This window comes from Pyxicephalus adspersus, chromosome 7 (assembly GCF_032062135.1).
Source record: "Pyxicephalus adspersus chromosome 7, UCB_Pads_2.0, whole genome shotgun sequence".
Classification (NCBI taxonomy): domain Eukaryota; kingdom Metazoa; phylum Chordata; class Amphibia; order Anura; family Pyxicephalidae; genus Pyxicephalus; species Pyxicephalus adspersus.
In genome coordinates, this window is record NC_092864.1 from 29662844 (window position 1) to 29680013 (window position 17170).

The following is a 17170-nucleotide window of genomic DNA, read 5'->3' on the forward strand; positions in this document are numbered from 1 at the left end:
GATGCAGAATTTGACACTGAAGAGGCTCTGAGGATCTCCGCAAATATATTGTAGGACTCATTGCAACCACCAATACAGGCCCAGAACAAGACAATTTGCTTTATGTCCTATGGCCACACTGTGATGATGAATCCCTACTAAAAAGTCTAAAACAAAAATTTCTGAATACAGTAATAAATTGTGATGTATGGTGTGAATGAGCCCTCGCTTTATGTAATCAGTTACCTGCGGCATCTTGAAGTTCTCTTTGCGGCTCTTTGTGGCTGACTCCCTTTAAATAGCCAGTCCTAGCCTGGGAATTCTGGGTATTTTTCTTCTTTCTAAAGAGGATTCTATAAATAAGTCATTTACTGGGAACTCTTGATTCTCCATATCAAACAGCTGGAGACAGGGTCATCCAGAGTTCTTCATCAGACGGCTTGTTAACTCATGTGAAGTGTTCGATTTAGGTCTATGGAATAGAGACGTATTTCATAGCTCTCATTTTGCTCCCCTTTATATGAATAAAACATGCTCAGACCTGGATTTTTACCTCTATGGGAACATTCCAGCAGAAGCTGACACCAGAGTTGCCAATAGCTAAAAATATTTTCTGCAGGTACTTTGGTAGTTAAAGCTGAGCTTTAGGGATACGGCTGGATATGGAATTGGAATAAATGGATGCTGTTCCAAAAAAACCTTTGGTTTGCAAAAGACCAGCAAGGTTGGTGACCTTACTTATCTTTGCTGCATTTAGGCAATAAAGTCTGGTCATCTCCCCGCCCCCCAATATGAGAGTGGATAGTAAAGGAAAAGCAACAGACCAATCAGGTCATCTCTTTGCACTCCTCTTCTATTCACACTACCCCTCTGACCTCCCCATATGCAACTTTTTAGATGTCCTTGCCTAGTCCTTTTTACTATATCCCATTTCCCTGCGAGATTCTGGGTATTTATAAGAGAGCATGTGACCTCTTTCTATGATGAAGCAACCAATCAGAGGGGCAATGTAACTGCTCCCTTTAAGCCTGACACCAGGATTTTTTCAGCAGCAGCTACAGGAAGAGGAGCAGGCTGGGGATCCGTGTGCAGTGCCCATTGTCTTTGGATACGGTGACAGGGTCTCTTTAAAAAATATTGTCCAGCATTCTTTCTGACATGCAAGTTAGTGGGATTGCCTAAATACAGGCTCTGATTTCTGCTTCGTATTGTTGCAGTGTTTGCGCATTGTTGATTTTGTTGTCTTACCGCATTTCTACCAGTGTATTCTCTGCAGCCTCTAATGACAAGATATACCCACAATGCTCCTGGGGGTCACCGTGAGATCTTTGCTGCCTGGCCCCATGGACAATGGGAACGGTGATTTATCATTCACGATAAGAGGGTTGTCCTCATATGCTCGGAAAATGTAAGTGATTTACTAACGCTGATGTGCTCTCCTGATTCATGTCAAGTATTCATTTTAATGACACCTACACTCTAGAAGTGGGGTTATAAGCCTCAAAATAAAGTATACCTAGGTCCCATTGGTGGTTTCCCAATAAAATCAAAAATAGTGTAAAAACCAAGGTAATAAATAAAAATCCCAATATTTCCTGTTTGTTAGCTACCTGGGCAGCTCATTGCCTTTCAGATGCATCTTGGGAGGGTGAGGTCATCAGACTTCGATCTTGGAGTTATAAGAATCAATCTTCTATAAAACTGCGACCCTGGTTTACTCATTCCACATTTTGTCCTGGTGCTTGCATTATGAAAATGAATTTCTGATCCAAACAGAAAACAGCTGGAACCTGGAGAGTAATTAATAGAAACAACAGAAAGGTATTTTCTTAGAAGGGCCTGGTTATGATGGTAAATAGATTGTAAGCTCTTCTGGGCTTCTCCTCCTGTGTTGCTCTGTTTCTGTCTGTCATTTGCAACCCCTATTTAATGTACAGCGCTGCATAATATGTTTGCACTGTAAAGATACACAATAATAATAATCATACGTTCTCCACACTTGGCTCTTCTAGTCTTCAATCTTTTTTTCTCCCTCCACATGATCGGACCTTGGAGTGTGGATATTTTTTATCCATTTCTCTGTATCTGTGTATCTTAGGATTCTTTGCCTTATTATGGCTTTACCCATTGGGCCACTTGAGGTTCCGCAGAGCATCTTGTCCGATCTCTTGGTAAGTCCTCATACATGTGCTGTTTCTTGCTGAACTCTCCTTTGTAAACCATGCATATGCCATACTTGTTTGCTACCGTGTCTGTTGTGTTTTTGCCAGTATTTATGTTTTTTTTGCTACTGCTACACCCTATCCTTATATATTGCTCATTGTGTATCGTCTTCACTCGGCAGTCCATTGACTACCACTGACTTCTAACTTTGGCTTGATTTTTGTCATTGGCGTTAGCAAGCTTCCATACCACTACTTGTGTGCTGAACCTATCCTAGCTTTAACCACAAATTTGTCTGCTTTTTCAGCTACTGAGATCCAAGCCTGAACCCAGATAATGACAATCAAACTGTGGAATTTAGCATTTTCCTTTTTATTCTATACTCTCAAAAGATCAGGCCATGGGGCTGTGAATGTTTTCTTACAATTCCCTCCTCTGTCAGAGGGAGACCTCAATCTAATTTTACTGGTCACCCACTGTTATAAATGGAACATGAAAAAAGATCTTCTATTCTGTCCTGCTTTGTCAGGATCTGAAAGATGACATTATCAGAGAGCCAAGAAAAGGAAACCAATGGTGCAAGATCCCCTCTTCCAGCTGTGTACACAACAGTGAGCAGCCAGACAATAGTCATGAAGAAGGCCTCTCCTGGCCTTATGAAGAACCCTGTTCATACACCATTGCATGGGTCATGTATGCTTTTACTCAATACCCCCTACAAGAACAGACCTTGGAGCCATGTATGTTCTCGGTCTATACCCTCTGCAAGACCATATTATGGTGTTTTTCTATCTATACTTTGTGCAACATACACCTGGGACTACTTATGTTTTCTGTTCATGCTGTCCTCAAGATCAAACCATGGGACTATGTGCATTTTATATCTATATCCTGCACAGGATCACACCATGGGTGTGACAATTAGACAATGATCCTGACAATGAGTCTCCAAGACTGGAGAAGATCGACTATTCTTGGAGAAGCTGGTGATGGGGCAAGGCCAGAATAGATTTCTTAAAAATCCTTTTCTGTCAGTTGGTAAATGGTTTAAATGCTGGATCAGATCCATTCCAGGTTTGCTGGATAACCCAGCTTCTCCCATTATAGTCTATCTTTTCCAGTCTTAGGGAGCTTTATAATAGGTATGTATGTAAAGGTAAGTACTATATGCTCAATGTTGTTATTTATTTTGCAGGATATAAATATTATATTAAATATCTGCTTGCTTCTGGTTCCTCTTGTGATCTTTTTGTAATAATTTTCTGATCCACTACTCTCTTTACCACACTTGTTATTCTTGTTATAAACAAGTCAGAGAGTTAAAATTCATTGGAAGCTGTTTGTTGTTTTGGATCGATTAAGGAATGTAAGGAGTTCCTAACATTGGAATATTTCTCTTCTGTTCCTGTTTTGCTGCCACCTACAAAATTAGTTTTTTTTTCATTTTCTACCCCATAACAATCCATAACAATGGCCATTAGGGCAAACAGAAAGGGTCAATATTCTGAGTGGTGACAAAGACAGAAATAAGAGCCTGATAGTGGTTCCAACATTTGGGCTGAAGATCCATAATTGAGGATGTTACTAATGTTATTTTGGAGGCCAAATTTGTAAGCCAATAGGCTCCAAATCCTGTTACAGATCGCCCAATAATTAGGTGGTATTATAAATAATTTTATCCTTCAGCTTTTTATATATTTTTGGTTCTTTTGCATAGCTCCATTGTTGTTGTTTAAATCTTTCTGCTTTCCATCCTTAAGATGTAAAAAGATCCCCAAGCTCCCCCTCCGTCCCCATCATTGCTAACAACGCTAATTTTGTTTTATTCAGTGCTTTCATCAAATGGCATAGAAAATTGACTGCGCTAGACCCTGGCAGTAATCTGTTACGCTAATGGTGATCAGGGTGAATAATTATCGCCCAGGGTCAATCAAGCTATAGAATGTGAAAGGCAAGATGAAGCAACAAGCGTCAAAGACTCTCCTAATGAATAGAGTATTGGAGATTTGCAGCTTCTTGGCAATCACAGCGTGCCCTTCCTCTGCAGTCCTCATGGATATGGAGATGGTTGAGATGTGTATGTAGAGGAAGGCAGGAGGGTCAGAAATCCCTAATAGGATTCCTAAACCATTGGTCGGATTTTATTATGAGAAAATAACCACAGGAAGACTCAGAACCTGAAGTCTCTTTTTAATGAAAACACTTCATAAATTCCCCTTTTGTGCTTGTGTGGAACTGCTGAACCTGCAAAACCAACAATGGGATGGATACGGCACGACGGCCATTTTGATTTCCCTTTGTTTTTTGAAGAATTTGGTGACAGCAGGACCTTTAAGACTGTATGGGTGCAATGGTCATGCTTGAGCGTCCTTACTCAGTATACAGTCAGTATTGCACTTATAAAAAAAAGAAAAAAGGGACCAAGGACCGGACCAGCACATCACTTTCCTCAAGCTCTTTCATTGCCTTCCATCTTCGAGAAGGTCCAGCTGAGGCCTAGTGGGTTTGTTGTGAAAGAAAGGCACGCAGTTGCCAGATAAGGCCTCCGGAATAACCTCAGACTGTGGTGACTCTCATGACAAACTCTCTGTTAGTGTTAGTTTGGCTTCTCTGTTCGTGTGGTCTAAGATGGCTGAGGATGTGAAATAGGGTGTACGCACAGTGATGGTCTGACAGGGTACCCGCATGGCCATTACTATGGTTACCGCTGTCGCCGGGGGTGGAGTTATTGGCTGTTCCAGCTGGGGTGGTTGAGTTATTGGTTTGGGAAGAAGTGCGATGGCTGGGCCGCTGGCCTGTTCCCAGTTTCTGGTCCTCCAAGTCTTTCGATTTGTCATAATTGAGAACCTTCCACTGTTGGTTGACGGCCTGCCATCGTTTAAATATCCTATAAACAGAAGGTCCTTCGTGGATGATCAATCCTGGAAACAATCATACACAAATAGTGAAATTAAAGCACCGAGCAAAGGTAACGGCTCCAAAAAATCAGATTAGTGAATAATGCCAAAGAGCAATGACAGCCTGCAGTGCCCATACGAGTCTGGGTTGGCTTTACCAAGCCCAAGTTATTAAAATAGATAGATATAAAAGTATCAAGTGATGAAGGAAGAAAAGACATGTGGAAAGTAAAATGATAAAAAAAAGAAGGACAAAATTAGAGAGGACAAAAAAAAGGAACAAAGATTGAATGAATGAGGGAGGAAGAAAAGCATGGAGGTAATAGGAGAATGAAAAAGGATGAAGAGGGAAGGATTCCAGGATGGAACGAAGAGAAGGAGGAAAAGTTTAAAAGAATAGAAGGAGTATGAAAAAGGAAAAAAGAGGCAAAATAATGAAAGAGGAAGGAAGAGAATAAACAAAAATGTCAGACAAGGAAACAAAGCCAGAAGAAAGTATAGATGGCTGAAAGAAGAAATAAGGAGGAAATGAGAAAGAATTGATTGAAGATAAAAATGAGGAAGGAAGGAATGATTGAATGAATAAGGATAAAAATAGTGATGGAAGGAATACAGAGGAAAAGACAAAGAAAATAAGGGAGGAATAAAGATAAAAGAAGGAAGGGAAGTAAGAAAAAAAGAATGAAGAAGGAGGGGTTAAAAAAGGAAGAAAGGAAAGGGTAGGGAAGAAAATTGAATAAGTAGAATCAAAAAGGTCAAGAAGGAAGACAGACCACAAAATAGGAAATAGGGGAGGAAATGAGAAAGAATGGACTGAAGATAGAAATGTGGAAGGAATGAATGGAGAAGGAATAAAGAAGGAACTAAGAAAAGTATGAGGAAAGAATGAACGAAGAATAAATGAAGGAAGGGAGGGTAGAAGGAAAAAAAACAAAAATGATGAAGGAAGGAATAAAAAAAGGAAATGAAGAAAAATAGAAAGAAAAAGGAAATGAAGAAGAATGGAAATGAGGAAGAAGAAAAAATGAAGGAATGAGGAAGAAAAGAAGGAAGGAAGGAATGAAGAGAGAGGGATCAGGAAGGTAAAGGAGGCAGATAAAGACAAAATAAGGGAGGGAAGAAGGAACAATAAAGCTAGGAAATCAAAGGAATAAGGGAGGAAGGAATAAAGAAGGAAGGGTTGGAAAAGGAAGAAATGTGGAAGAAAGGAATGGAAAAGGAAAGAAGAAAAATAAGGAAGGGAAGTAAATAAAAATAAAAAATAAACAAGGAAAGAAGGAATGAAGAAAAAATTAAGGGAGGGAAGGTGTAAGGGATGAATGAAAACAAAAATGATGGAATATTTAAGGAAAAAAAAAGAACTGAAGATAAAAGAAAGAAGGAAATAGGAAAATAAATAATTAGGAATAAATAAATAAAGAATGCATAATATATAAGAGAGAAGGAATGAAGAGGGAGAGAACAAAAAAGGAAGGGAAGAAAAAGATACTGAGAAAAAAGGAGGGAAGAAGGAACAAGGAAGGAAGGAAGGAAGGAAAGTAAAAAAAAAGATTGAAGAAAGAAGGGCTAAAACGGAAGGAAGGAAAAGGTAGGAAAGAAAATAGAATAAGTGGAATCAAGAATGGAGATAGGAGCAAAAAAGAAAAGGAATATAAAGGAAAAAAGAACAGTGGTTACTGTTGATAAAAGCCCATAGACTTTTTTATTCCAATCCGCCTTAGAATAATAAATGGCAGAATGTCATTGGCTGCTCAGAACAACCCAAATATTTTTCAATTGACAGTTCTTTTATTGAAAAATTCATAAACAAAAATTGGAAACGGTGTAAATGTTGTGTGTAGGTTTAGACGCTTTAATACACTAAATTCATTGATATATTTTATAATGGGTTTATAAAATGAAGACAATCGGTGTATACAAGAATTACAGATGAGCATTACAACCCAAATATGGAAAACAAAAGGGAACATAGTCGGTGAATGGAATCAGCGGGATGAATGGACCGAGCCTTTTGTATTTCTTCTCCTTTTCAGTACTTAAAATTGGGTATTGATTTGCTGTGTGGAGATCAGGAAGGAGCAGAATGAGAGATGGAGGTGAAAAGCAGCTGCAAAAATGATTTGAATGTAACAGTGCTCACAATGAGCTATTGAGACAATGTTCTTCTCTGTAAAAACAACATGAACTTAAAGTAACAATGCAGGTAGACAATTATGTTACATTCATCGCCTCCTCCCCATCGCCTTCATATGGAGCCACCAAAAAACAAATAGTATCTAAGGGTATCTAATAGTATCTGGGCCATGGACAATGTCCTGCCACCCCCTTTGTATCCCTATTGGACCTTTTCTGTGATGAATCATCTTATTGCTGGGCTTAGCTGCCCAGAGCCTATGGCCAATATGAATTGGCTGATTTTTGCATACAGAGTTCTGAGTTTTAGGGTTCATGAAGAATTCAATAGTGACACAAGCACCGCACGAAACATGCTAGATCTGGAGATCTTGCAATCTCATTATAATGATCCTTGTTCAGCTCTTTTTTGGTATAGAGAGACAACTGTCTCTAAACTTGTTAAACTTGTGTTGTCAGATTCACTCCTGGTAAACACAAGCGGCCAGACAGACATGCTTTGTGCAGTCTTGGTCCACAGTTGTCATTATGGTTAGGTTGGACCAGAGCAATGATGTGCAGTCCAAGCTGAAAAAAGTGCATATAGACAGGAAGTGGTGGAGTTGGATGAAATCATCACAGAAATGATGAAACAAGTGGTAATTGTTAATCATTTAATGTGCTTTAGGAAATGTTACCTAATTAGTTCTGCTTTGAAAAATTTAGCAAGCAAATTTCTGCAGGACAAAACATTTTCTTTAATGGAGTAAAGCTGAAATCATGTACAAATTTCTGTTGCTGGAAACAATCCTTTCAGCAACACTATAATGAACGAATGTTGTACACAAAACTTCATTTCTATGGTGAGGAAAATAACGCAGTGGGTGCTGCAAGGAAATCAGAGTGGTCATTCCAGTTTTCTTTTTTTGCCCAAAACAATCACAATCATTCTGCTCCTGACATAATTATTTGGCTGTGTGTGTAGATTTGGGGATAGATCAGAGTAATTAGGTTTCCAGTGCCAATATTGCTATACCAAAAATCATATGTAGTATGAATTCTATGTACTGTTTCCACAAAGTAAGAAAAACAGTTTGGTACATTTAACCATTATCAATGTAATGGGAGGCCAGTGGTTTGCACCCATTACAGCACCTCAGTAAAAAGTTCTAGAAATGTATACTGCTGAAAATGACCAATACAAAGTCCCCAGCTGATGATCAGGCTCACAGCATTCAGTCAAATCAGTCAGAAAATATACCTGATTTATTAAAGCTCTCTGAGGCTGGAGAGGATACATTTTCTTATCAGTGAAGCTGGGTTATCCAGCAAACCTGAAATGGATCTGGTCCAATATTCAAAAAATTGTGCTAGCAAAAAGCAAATGACCATTTCAGGTTTGCTGGATCTACCAGCTTCAATGATGAAAGTGTATCCTCTCCAGCCTTGGAGAGCTTTAATAAATCAGACCCAATGACTCAATGCACTCCAGGATGCAGCAAATGTTCTTGTTTATTAAACAGTCACAGGGGTCACTTCAGACAAAGTAAAAAAAAAATCTTGTTTTTCTTGAAACATATTAAAAATGCTTCAGTTTACTAAACAAAAATGTTGCTGCTTTCAGCAGTGCACGGAGTCAATTTCTTTTTCAATCTCAATAAAATACATGCTTGAAAGTCTCCAGATGGTTCTATTATGACATCAAGACTGAATTTTTCCATTTTAAAAGAACTTATTGGTAAATTCTTAAAATTGAAAGTTTTGGTGGCACACAGTTTGTGTGTCTATTTTTGGTTCCACCTCTTCCTCCACAGCTTAAAACCATTGTAATATAAATATGTAAATACAGCCCTATGAGTTTCTGACATCTTATTACAATATAAACCAATATTTAATTTCCTTTTTTTACATTACCAATATTTTTAAATGTCATCTCCATCTGAAACCCACATTTCACTTTTATCTCACTGCCCCCCAGTTAAGTCCCTTTAAATTACAATATACAGCTGGATTTGCACCACCTGTGCAATATGAAAACAAATAATTTGTACAGCCATGTTTCTTATTTAAGCTTCACTCATTCCTTATAACATTTTGTATCTGCGTTATCAGTTCCTCTTTGCAAGATAATGATTTTTGCCTTTTTATATTTCTCGTACAACTCACCAAAGTGGCGCTCATGGCTTGATCCCTCCGTTTATTAAACACAGGGGGATTCGGCCTATGAAAGGTCATTTCCTGAGTGAAATGGCTACTGGTGCAATATAGAATCCATTCACACACGGTGCTGCATGTAATTCTTTCCATAACCTTGAATTGGGAATAAATGGCTTTTAGCTGTAATGCTTTCTCATGTTATTTGGGCTACAGGGCTAACGCTCGTCTCTGGGGAACAGCGATATTATTACGTGGCGTTAAGTATGAGAATGTATCTGAGTGACAGCTCTGGGTTTATTGGGAAAGGGACTTGAACACCAAGGCCATGTTCAGTGTATTGTATAGTGGCACTGCTGCAGTTCACCACCATCAACCAGTACTCAGTGACCCCTGGGTATTATTACAATATATGGGAACCATTGAAATCCTCCTCATTTTTGCAAGTTTTTAAGGGGGTGCAGTTGCAGTCCAGCTTTTAGATGCTCAATGCAGTGTCCTAGAGCAATATGAACTGCTTCTATTGACTTCAATGGGATTGCAATGGCAAGTATTTGCAAGAAAATTGATTTTTTTTTCGATAATGGAGAAGATGATCCATTGATCACCTAAAGGGTGGAAGATTGCCTAAATTCCTTTACATATGCCAAGGTAACTGCAACCTTTAACTGGATTGTAAACGTTCATAAATGTTTGTCAATGCTATCCTGGGTACATAGTAGTTCAATTGAGTGTCTGGGGCAATGATTGTCAACCATTCATCTAAACTTAGCCCAAGACCAGGTTCACAAAAATATGGCAGTGTACTTCACCAATTATTATCAGCTGGCATAAGTCAGCGGATAAGGTGTGAAGAATGAAGGGTGTGAATGAAGAATACTGAGCCATGTGCCACTAATTCATAGGCAAACTCCAGGCATAGCTCTCATCATCATCCAACCTGAATGACTGGAAAAACAAGCAATGCTGTGAAAGTAGTATGTCCTGGCCCTGCCCCTGAGGAACTCCCCACAGCGCTCTTTATTTATAAAATAATAATAGAATGCAACTGATGTCATCACAACAACACTGCTGTCTTTATCAGCTCATTGCCAGCAAAAAAATTCAGTAAAACTAGACTGTACATTATATACCTAGGATTGAAGCCTTTAAAGGGTCCATTTATAAATAGTTTATGCAAAATTCTAACTTTTACATTGTAATCAGTTACAAAATATATAAAACATGAGAAAAAGTTGATTTACACCAGTGTTGATTTACACCACCTGAAAGAAATAACTTTCAGGTCTTTTCAGGTCTTGGGGAACCACTTCTATAATTACTATATCCAAAGATCACCGTACATTAGTGTGGTGGTCAGTAGGAAGAATGTCTCTTTCATTGCTAGTCATTGGGAGGAATGCCACTCCTACAGATAGCCAAAAAGATTGGGGGTCATCTAAACTGACCTGAGAGGCACAAACTGCTAATTGCTCAAAAAAAACATCAACCACTGGAGGAACCCTGGTTGAGGAACACTGATTCACGCACATTCTAATTGAATCCAATGTGAAGAATTTGGAACTTTTGGATAAAAGTTGGATGAATGTTGGATAAAATATATACATAAATAGACCCTAAAATGCTTCACCACACCTTCTTTCTCTTTGATGATGCAAATAAAAAGAAACAAACCTTTATTTGATAAGCCGAGATATATTTAGATAAGTGAGGGAGGAAAATGTTATTTACTTTTGTTATTCAATTTTTTTTTTAAACTGCGAAATGTAAAAATAAATAAAAACTAGTAAGCAGAGTGTCAGTTATTTTGTAAATGAGCTGTACGGCGGCTGAGTTCTGATGGGGTATTGATAGGAAGTGGATGATAGATGTCACAACACTGTAACAATGAACATCAAACAAAGCCGGTGTTGTAGGGAAAGTTACTTAAAGGTAATTAAAGCCACTAACGAGTGTAAATGATGGAGGAAATGAGGCAGAGTGAGTTAATTTCTGGATTGTCTGCAGCGCTTCATAATCAGCAGACCTCCGAGCTTGAAGAACCTTGTGATTAAATATCATTTATTCTCACGGACACAATTTGCTACTGATGCGAGAGTTTCCTGACGGATAGAAGATGATTACATTGAGAAGTATCTGAAATCTTCCATTCTTTCCAGAAAATTGATTTTACTTTAAAGGGAAATGTCACTCAAAGTGGAAATAAATTCTTGGTGCCATAATTGGACAGATATGTGCACAGTAATCTTGACTGCGGCAGGTCAGAGCCCCTTCACCGGCAGCACCTTCCCTTTCTTCTTCTTCCCCTTAACCCAATAACAATGGGTATGGTGCAAATGGCCTTTCAGGCATTTATTACAGATTTGTTAATAAAACATTTTACATACTTCATCCCATAACATTCTAACCCTATAACAGCATTACCCCTTTACACCATTCCAAAGTTACTACCCCAGACATGTTGCAGGTCTTCAAAGGCATTACCTCTTTCACCCCTACTAACACATACTATCCCCACACCAATTACCACCCACTTGCTGATGACTTACACCATTTAGGGGACCCCATACTATGGATGGCTTTCCAAACCTTCTCTATGCACTGCCTTCAAGGATCTCAAACCACCAATTCCTTTTAAACGAAGAAAGTGCAACCAATTCCAACAACAGGGAGGGAGGGTGGGAATCTTCTCTTCTGCTGTCCAGATCTCTGTCCTCAAACCTTCACCCCCACTTTTCTATATAACTTTTACCCCCCCACTATTTCAACCATTTCACTTTTTCAACCCAAACCTTGACCTCTCCTTGAACTCTTTAACCCTACCCTGCCATGCTCAGCCTTCCCACCCAGCCATGCTGATTATGATTGATTATGACTGATTATAGTTCGCACTTATCTTTTCTAGGCACCGTACAGGTCCAGGAACCTGTCACTCCCACATCTACTTAAGCCACCATCTTTGTTTCCAATTCCTCCAGTTCAACCTAGATTCACATCAGCCATTGAGCAGCTATTGATGCATGCCAAGCAGCATTGTTCCCAGCATCTAGGGCTATTCCCAGCAATGCCAAGAATAGATGCCGGCTCTATACTGCATAGCCCTTGCACTGCACAGTATAAGCAACAAAACAAAAAGCCACCAGAAGCCAGGAAAAAGTTTTTTTTGCAAAGAGCATTTAAAGAGCGCTCAAAACCCATCTTTTCAAACTCACCTACCCGTCTTCTTCTGTCTCCTAAACCTTCACTACGCACCCACCATTCCATATCCCCCCTTATAATTGTGTGATACTTCCCCCTTCCCCCTCTTAGATTGTAAGCTCTTCAGGGCAGGGTCCTCTCTTCTCTCTGTATCATTGTTTGTATCTGTCTGTCATTTGCAACCGCAATTTAATGTATAGCGATGTCTAATATGTTGGTTCTATATAAACACTTTTTAACAACAACAATAATAAGACTTTGCATGTCTTCTAAGCCAAAAAAATCCACCTCTTAATGACTTCCTGGACTCAATTTATAAAACAGGGAATCTGACATTCTCTCAAACATTCCCTGGTAGGAATCTTCCATGTGTTTCAATGTCAGTAGTTGATATGTTAATATAATATAATGTTTGGGGGAATGCCCACAAAACACCACCAAAATATTCACATACAAAGCTGCCTTGGCTGCTATCCTGACATCAGGAATCCTCCATCCTTTTAGTATAGCAGGGAAAAAGCACTCCTCCATGGGCAATGCAATGCTAAAGCAATGATGAAAGAGCATGATCTCTAGGAGTATTGTGAGTACCCAAATAGTCTAGTGATGTGTCCTTGTCACAGGAGTGTGCTGCTTGGCAGAGCTGTATAAATCTCAGAACTGAATGCACAGATCTTTCTTTGCATATCTGTATTTCACCTGTGTATTTAGCTTTTCATCCGGAGCTGAGCTTTAAATAATAGTGGCATTTCAAACCTGACAAAGTAGTGGCCGCTATGCTGGAAGCTGTTCAAGCAAAAATTCATCCAGATGCACCTGTGTTCTCCCCGCTGCATGAATCCTCCACTAATGCGCCATTGACAGCTGTCTCTCCGCCAGACAGAGTCGCATCTCTCCAGCCCGGCGTAGGACAGAGCCTCCAAGCAGCTGGAAACCATCTTCAGCTTTGAACTTTAGACAGGAGGGAGCCAAAGCTGCATCTTGGCTGGCAGACGGCCTTCACACCAGCCAACAGGCTGCGGCTTTGTTCTGCACAACGGCTTATCGGAGACCTCAACGGTTTCATTGACGTTAAATGAGAAGCTGGAAATGACACCAGTGTGTTACAAGTGAGTGAATTATGCAGATGTTCTGGAAACAGATCCAACGGGTCTGGTACTGGCAAGCTTCTGCAGATACTTTGAATTATTCATTATGGGTCCAAATAAAACCACACCGGGACCAGGATGTGCTCTGGGCCATCACTTTGTTCCCCCTTACATGAGCAAATATACAATTCTTCGGTTGTGGTTGGGAAAGGTTATACTTTGCTATGGGGAGATTTTACCCCACTTGTCTGGTGACCACATAGAACATAATAAGATCTCCCCAAAGGTTAAACAGACGGCAAGAAAAGCTTCTGGAGGCAAATATATATTCAGCAGGTAAAATTCATATAGAGAGCTTTCAAGCTGATTAACATAGGGTAGACAGACCACAGATGGGGTCTTTTGTTAACCGAGGTGTAAACTGACGCTTTTTGTGGCAATCAACTTGCTCAAGGATAGGCACAGCCCTATGTGAATGGGCTCAGGGATAGAGAATGGAAGATTGTGGTATTACTGTACTGTTGTGTATTATGTATATTATGTATTATGTACTATGTATTATGTATTATGTATGTAATCCTGCTGAAAGATCTGCTATTTGTTATTAGGGTGCTAAAGCTGTTTGTTCTGCTTTTAAATCACCAGAGTTGTCACCCCGGACAGGGTAGTCCTACATGGACATGTACATTTCAATGAGAAGAAAGAAATGAGTGCCCTGTCAAATAATATGAGTCCAAAGCCATAAACACATTGTTCCATCAAAAAAATCCAACGCATTTCAGGGTATAACATGCCCCCTCTCTTCATCAGGGCCCAATGGGACAATGGAAGGAAGACCCTGGGCATTAAAGCGCAGATATTGCTAAAAAAAAAGTCAGGGTAGATGATTGCCAACGTTGTCTTCTTAAATAAGAAATGGCACATGCAGCAGAAGGCTTGCCTACGCCACATCCAATTTAGGTCTATGTTCACTTAGTCCAGGGGCATGTAATGGGCAGAAACAAAGTTTTCATTGGTTGAGCATTTGCCCCCCACCAGCGCCATCATGTTCAATGCCAGAAGAGTGGTCCTCCATTGTGCATGGTGATGGTAAGTACCTATACATATTCCAGGCCTAGAGTGCTGCAACTAAATAGACATTGGGTGCTTAAGCTGTGTACAGATGTCAACTGTTTGTCCCTGGAAATGTTTTTTGTGAGTGCTGTGCATACACTGCTGTTCAGTTCTATAGAAAGATGAGGGGGTAGGATGAGCGGGAGGCACCCTGCAGCGTCCTCCCCGATAGGTATTGACAGTGTCATCCAGGATGGACTTTTAATGGCGATCCCTAAACAACATTGAGAGACTACTGATCGTGCCCGAAATGATCATGATCATTTGTCTTGGGTGACAATTTCTAGTGTGTTTAGAGATTTATTATATGAAGGGGGAATAGGAGGGTGCTGTGGCTACCAAAATGGAGATTTTAGTCATCTGACCAGGGTTGAACTTTAGAACATGTGAATAAAAGCTGACCATTGTATGTGCGTTCAAAAATCCTATAGAATTTGGGAAAAATATTACAGACAGCATATTAAACAAAATATGGCACTTTATTCATAGTCATCAGAATTCAATATTTTCCCATAGCGTCCCTTTAAATTAGCAAGACAACAATCTGTATGCCCGTCGCCTTCTATGCTGACACAGAAAATAAATACATCAAAAAGTGTGCGTTTCTTTTTTTTTTCCTGTCCGTTAACATTCCACGCTGCGCGTCTTTGGCTTCCCAAAGTGAACAATAGAACTCAGATAGCACAAACAGCAAAACACTCGAGTAAATAATTGCTTGCCATTACCATCTGTCAAGATCAGACGGATATGAGCCTGAGCTGAGGAGAGACAGCAATCTACATAATGAGAGCGGCAGAGACAACATTGCGCCAACGCCAGTTTGAGCCGACTTCCTGTTTTACGACCGCACGAGCGAGCCCACGGCACGGCGCAGCCATCAAAACTGCAGCCTGGAATCTGTGATTAATTTGCATACAAAGAATGGATAATATAAATGGAGGAATGCGCAGATAGGCTTTGTGGTTGGCTCGTGTAGAAGCCAAAAAAGGGAACTCTGTCCAAAACGGTTCTTCTGGTTTTAGTCTGGGAGGGTTAGAAGCTCGGTTAGGTTTTGATTGCTTTTGGAAAAGGAAAGGGGTTGGAAACAAATATGGACCAGCTGCTGCAATTTAATGCTTCTCTGTTTCCAATCATGGTTAAATAAGTTATCAACCATAGAGGCCTCCTGCTCCTCCTCTTCCTCTAATCAAGCTGAGTTTATTCTGATTATTTTTTGCGTTTGTTGCCCCCACCCCCATCCCAGCAACATGCAAGAACAAAAAAATAGTGCACTAAAAAGTTTAACAGGACCAGAAACTTTTTATCGTGGGGTCCTCAGGAAAAGCCAACATGGTTTTGGGATGCAGCGGGGTTGGAATGCATTGTTCTAAGGAACAAACTACCAAATGGTTTCTGGACTTTCGGTGTCCACTATCTTTTCTTTCCATGTGGAACTTGAAAAAGGCTATAACCCAGTTTTTCCCAACCAGGGCTCCTCCATCTTACCTCCATGGAGCCTCAGCATGTCCTGGTGGCCAGTGATTGGCAGACATTGGCAGATATGGATGATTGTCCCAAATATCTCATTTATTTCAATCTACATCCCATGTCCCTACACATTTCACAAATATCCAGATGTCCAGGCTATGCAGCAATTCTGAATGCCAATAAAAAAATATGAATTTTCAGAAAGTCTGAACATTTTGTTGGTATTTATGAGATTACCATAACTGGCAGGCAGAACCTCGAGGATATTCAGAAATGATGACATAAAATGTTTATATTCTAATGACAAAGCAGACGGCAGAATTACACGCAGAAAAAAGTAATGTAATCATTGGACAGATGTGCGAGATGTTCTGATGAAGCCTGCATGATAAAAATGGCGGCTTTGTGCGGGTTCATGTTTATGGTGATGGAAAGAAGAGTTTTGGGAACCAGTGGAAAAAATTGGGACAAGGTTACTGAACCTGTTTTATGTTTGATCTTTTTGTTTTTGGACAATTTGGTCAGTCTGTATACATATAAAGTGCTGCTGCCAGATCTGGACAATCTTGGTCCATCAGGCAATGCCACTGCAGACATTAATCCTTCACTGGTAGGAGTGAGTCCTTGGCATTGGGCCTGATTTATTAAAACTTTCCAAGATGAAGATAGACTGTCATAGGAGAACCTGGGTGATTTTTACAAACATTTACAAATGTTTTCAATCCTGGACCAGATCTATTTAGGGTTCACACTGACTTCACTGTGACTTTCCTTGCTAGATGATTATCCAGGCATTACTGAAGCCATTGGATCTTCATCGAAGTCAGGCAGTTCAAATTTTAAGAACTGGCTGTTGACTTGCATTTGAAATCAATGCGGCAATACAGGAAGTTCTCAGTTCTGAAATTTTGATAAGCCAATAGTTCTGACATGTTGCCCCTCACATTTCAGATCTCCCCTGACATATATCTAACTGCTAACAACACTGTTATCCATCCC

The 17170-nt window shown here is 39.8% G+C and overlaps 1 protein-coding gene and 1 long non-coding RNA gene across 2 annotated transcripts in view; one reads left to right on the forward strand and one right to left on the reverse strand.

The window, feature by feature from the left end:
• The first annotated feature begins 1172 nt into the window (after positions 1-1172).
• On the forward strand, positions 1173-3375 carry LOC140334529 (uncharacterized). Its single transcript, XR_011921579.1, has 2 exons — positions 1173-2150; positions 2450-3375. It is a non-coding gene; the product is annotated as an uncharacterized lncRNA (long non-coding RNA).
• Positions 3376-4315: 940 nt separating this feature from the next.
• Positions 4316-17170, reverse strand: part of MARCHF4 (membrane associated ring-CH-type finger 4) — a 49027-nt gene continuing 36172 nt past the window's right edge. The window contains exon 4 of the mRNA XM_072417960.1: positions 4316-5063. Coding sequence (XP_072274061.1) covers positions 4699-5063 — 365 coding nt within the window. The 3' untranslated portion in view covers positions 4316-4698. The remainder of the gene's footprint in view (positions 5064-17170) is intronic.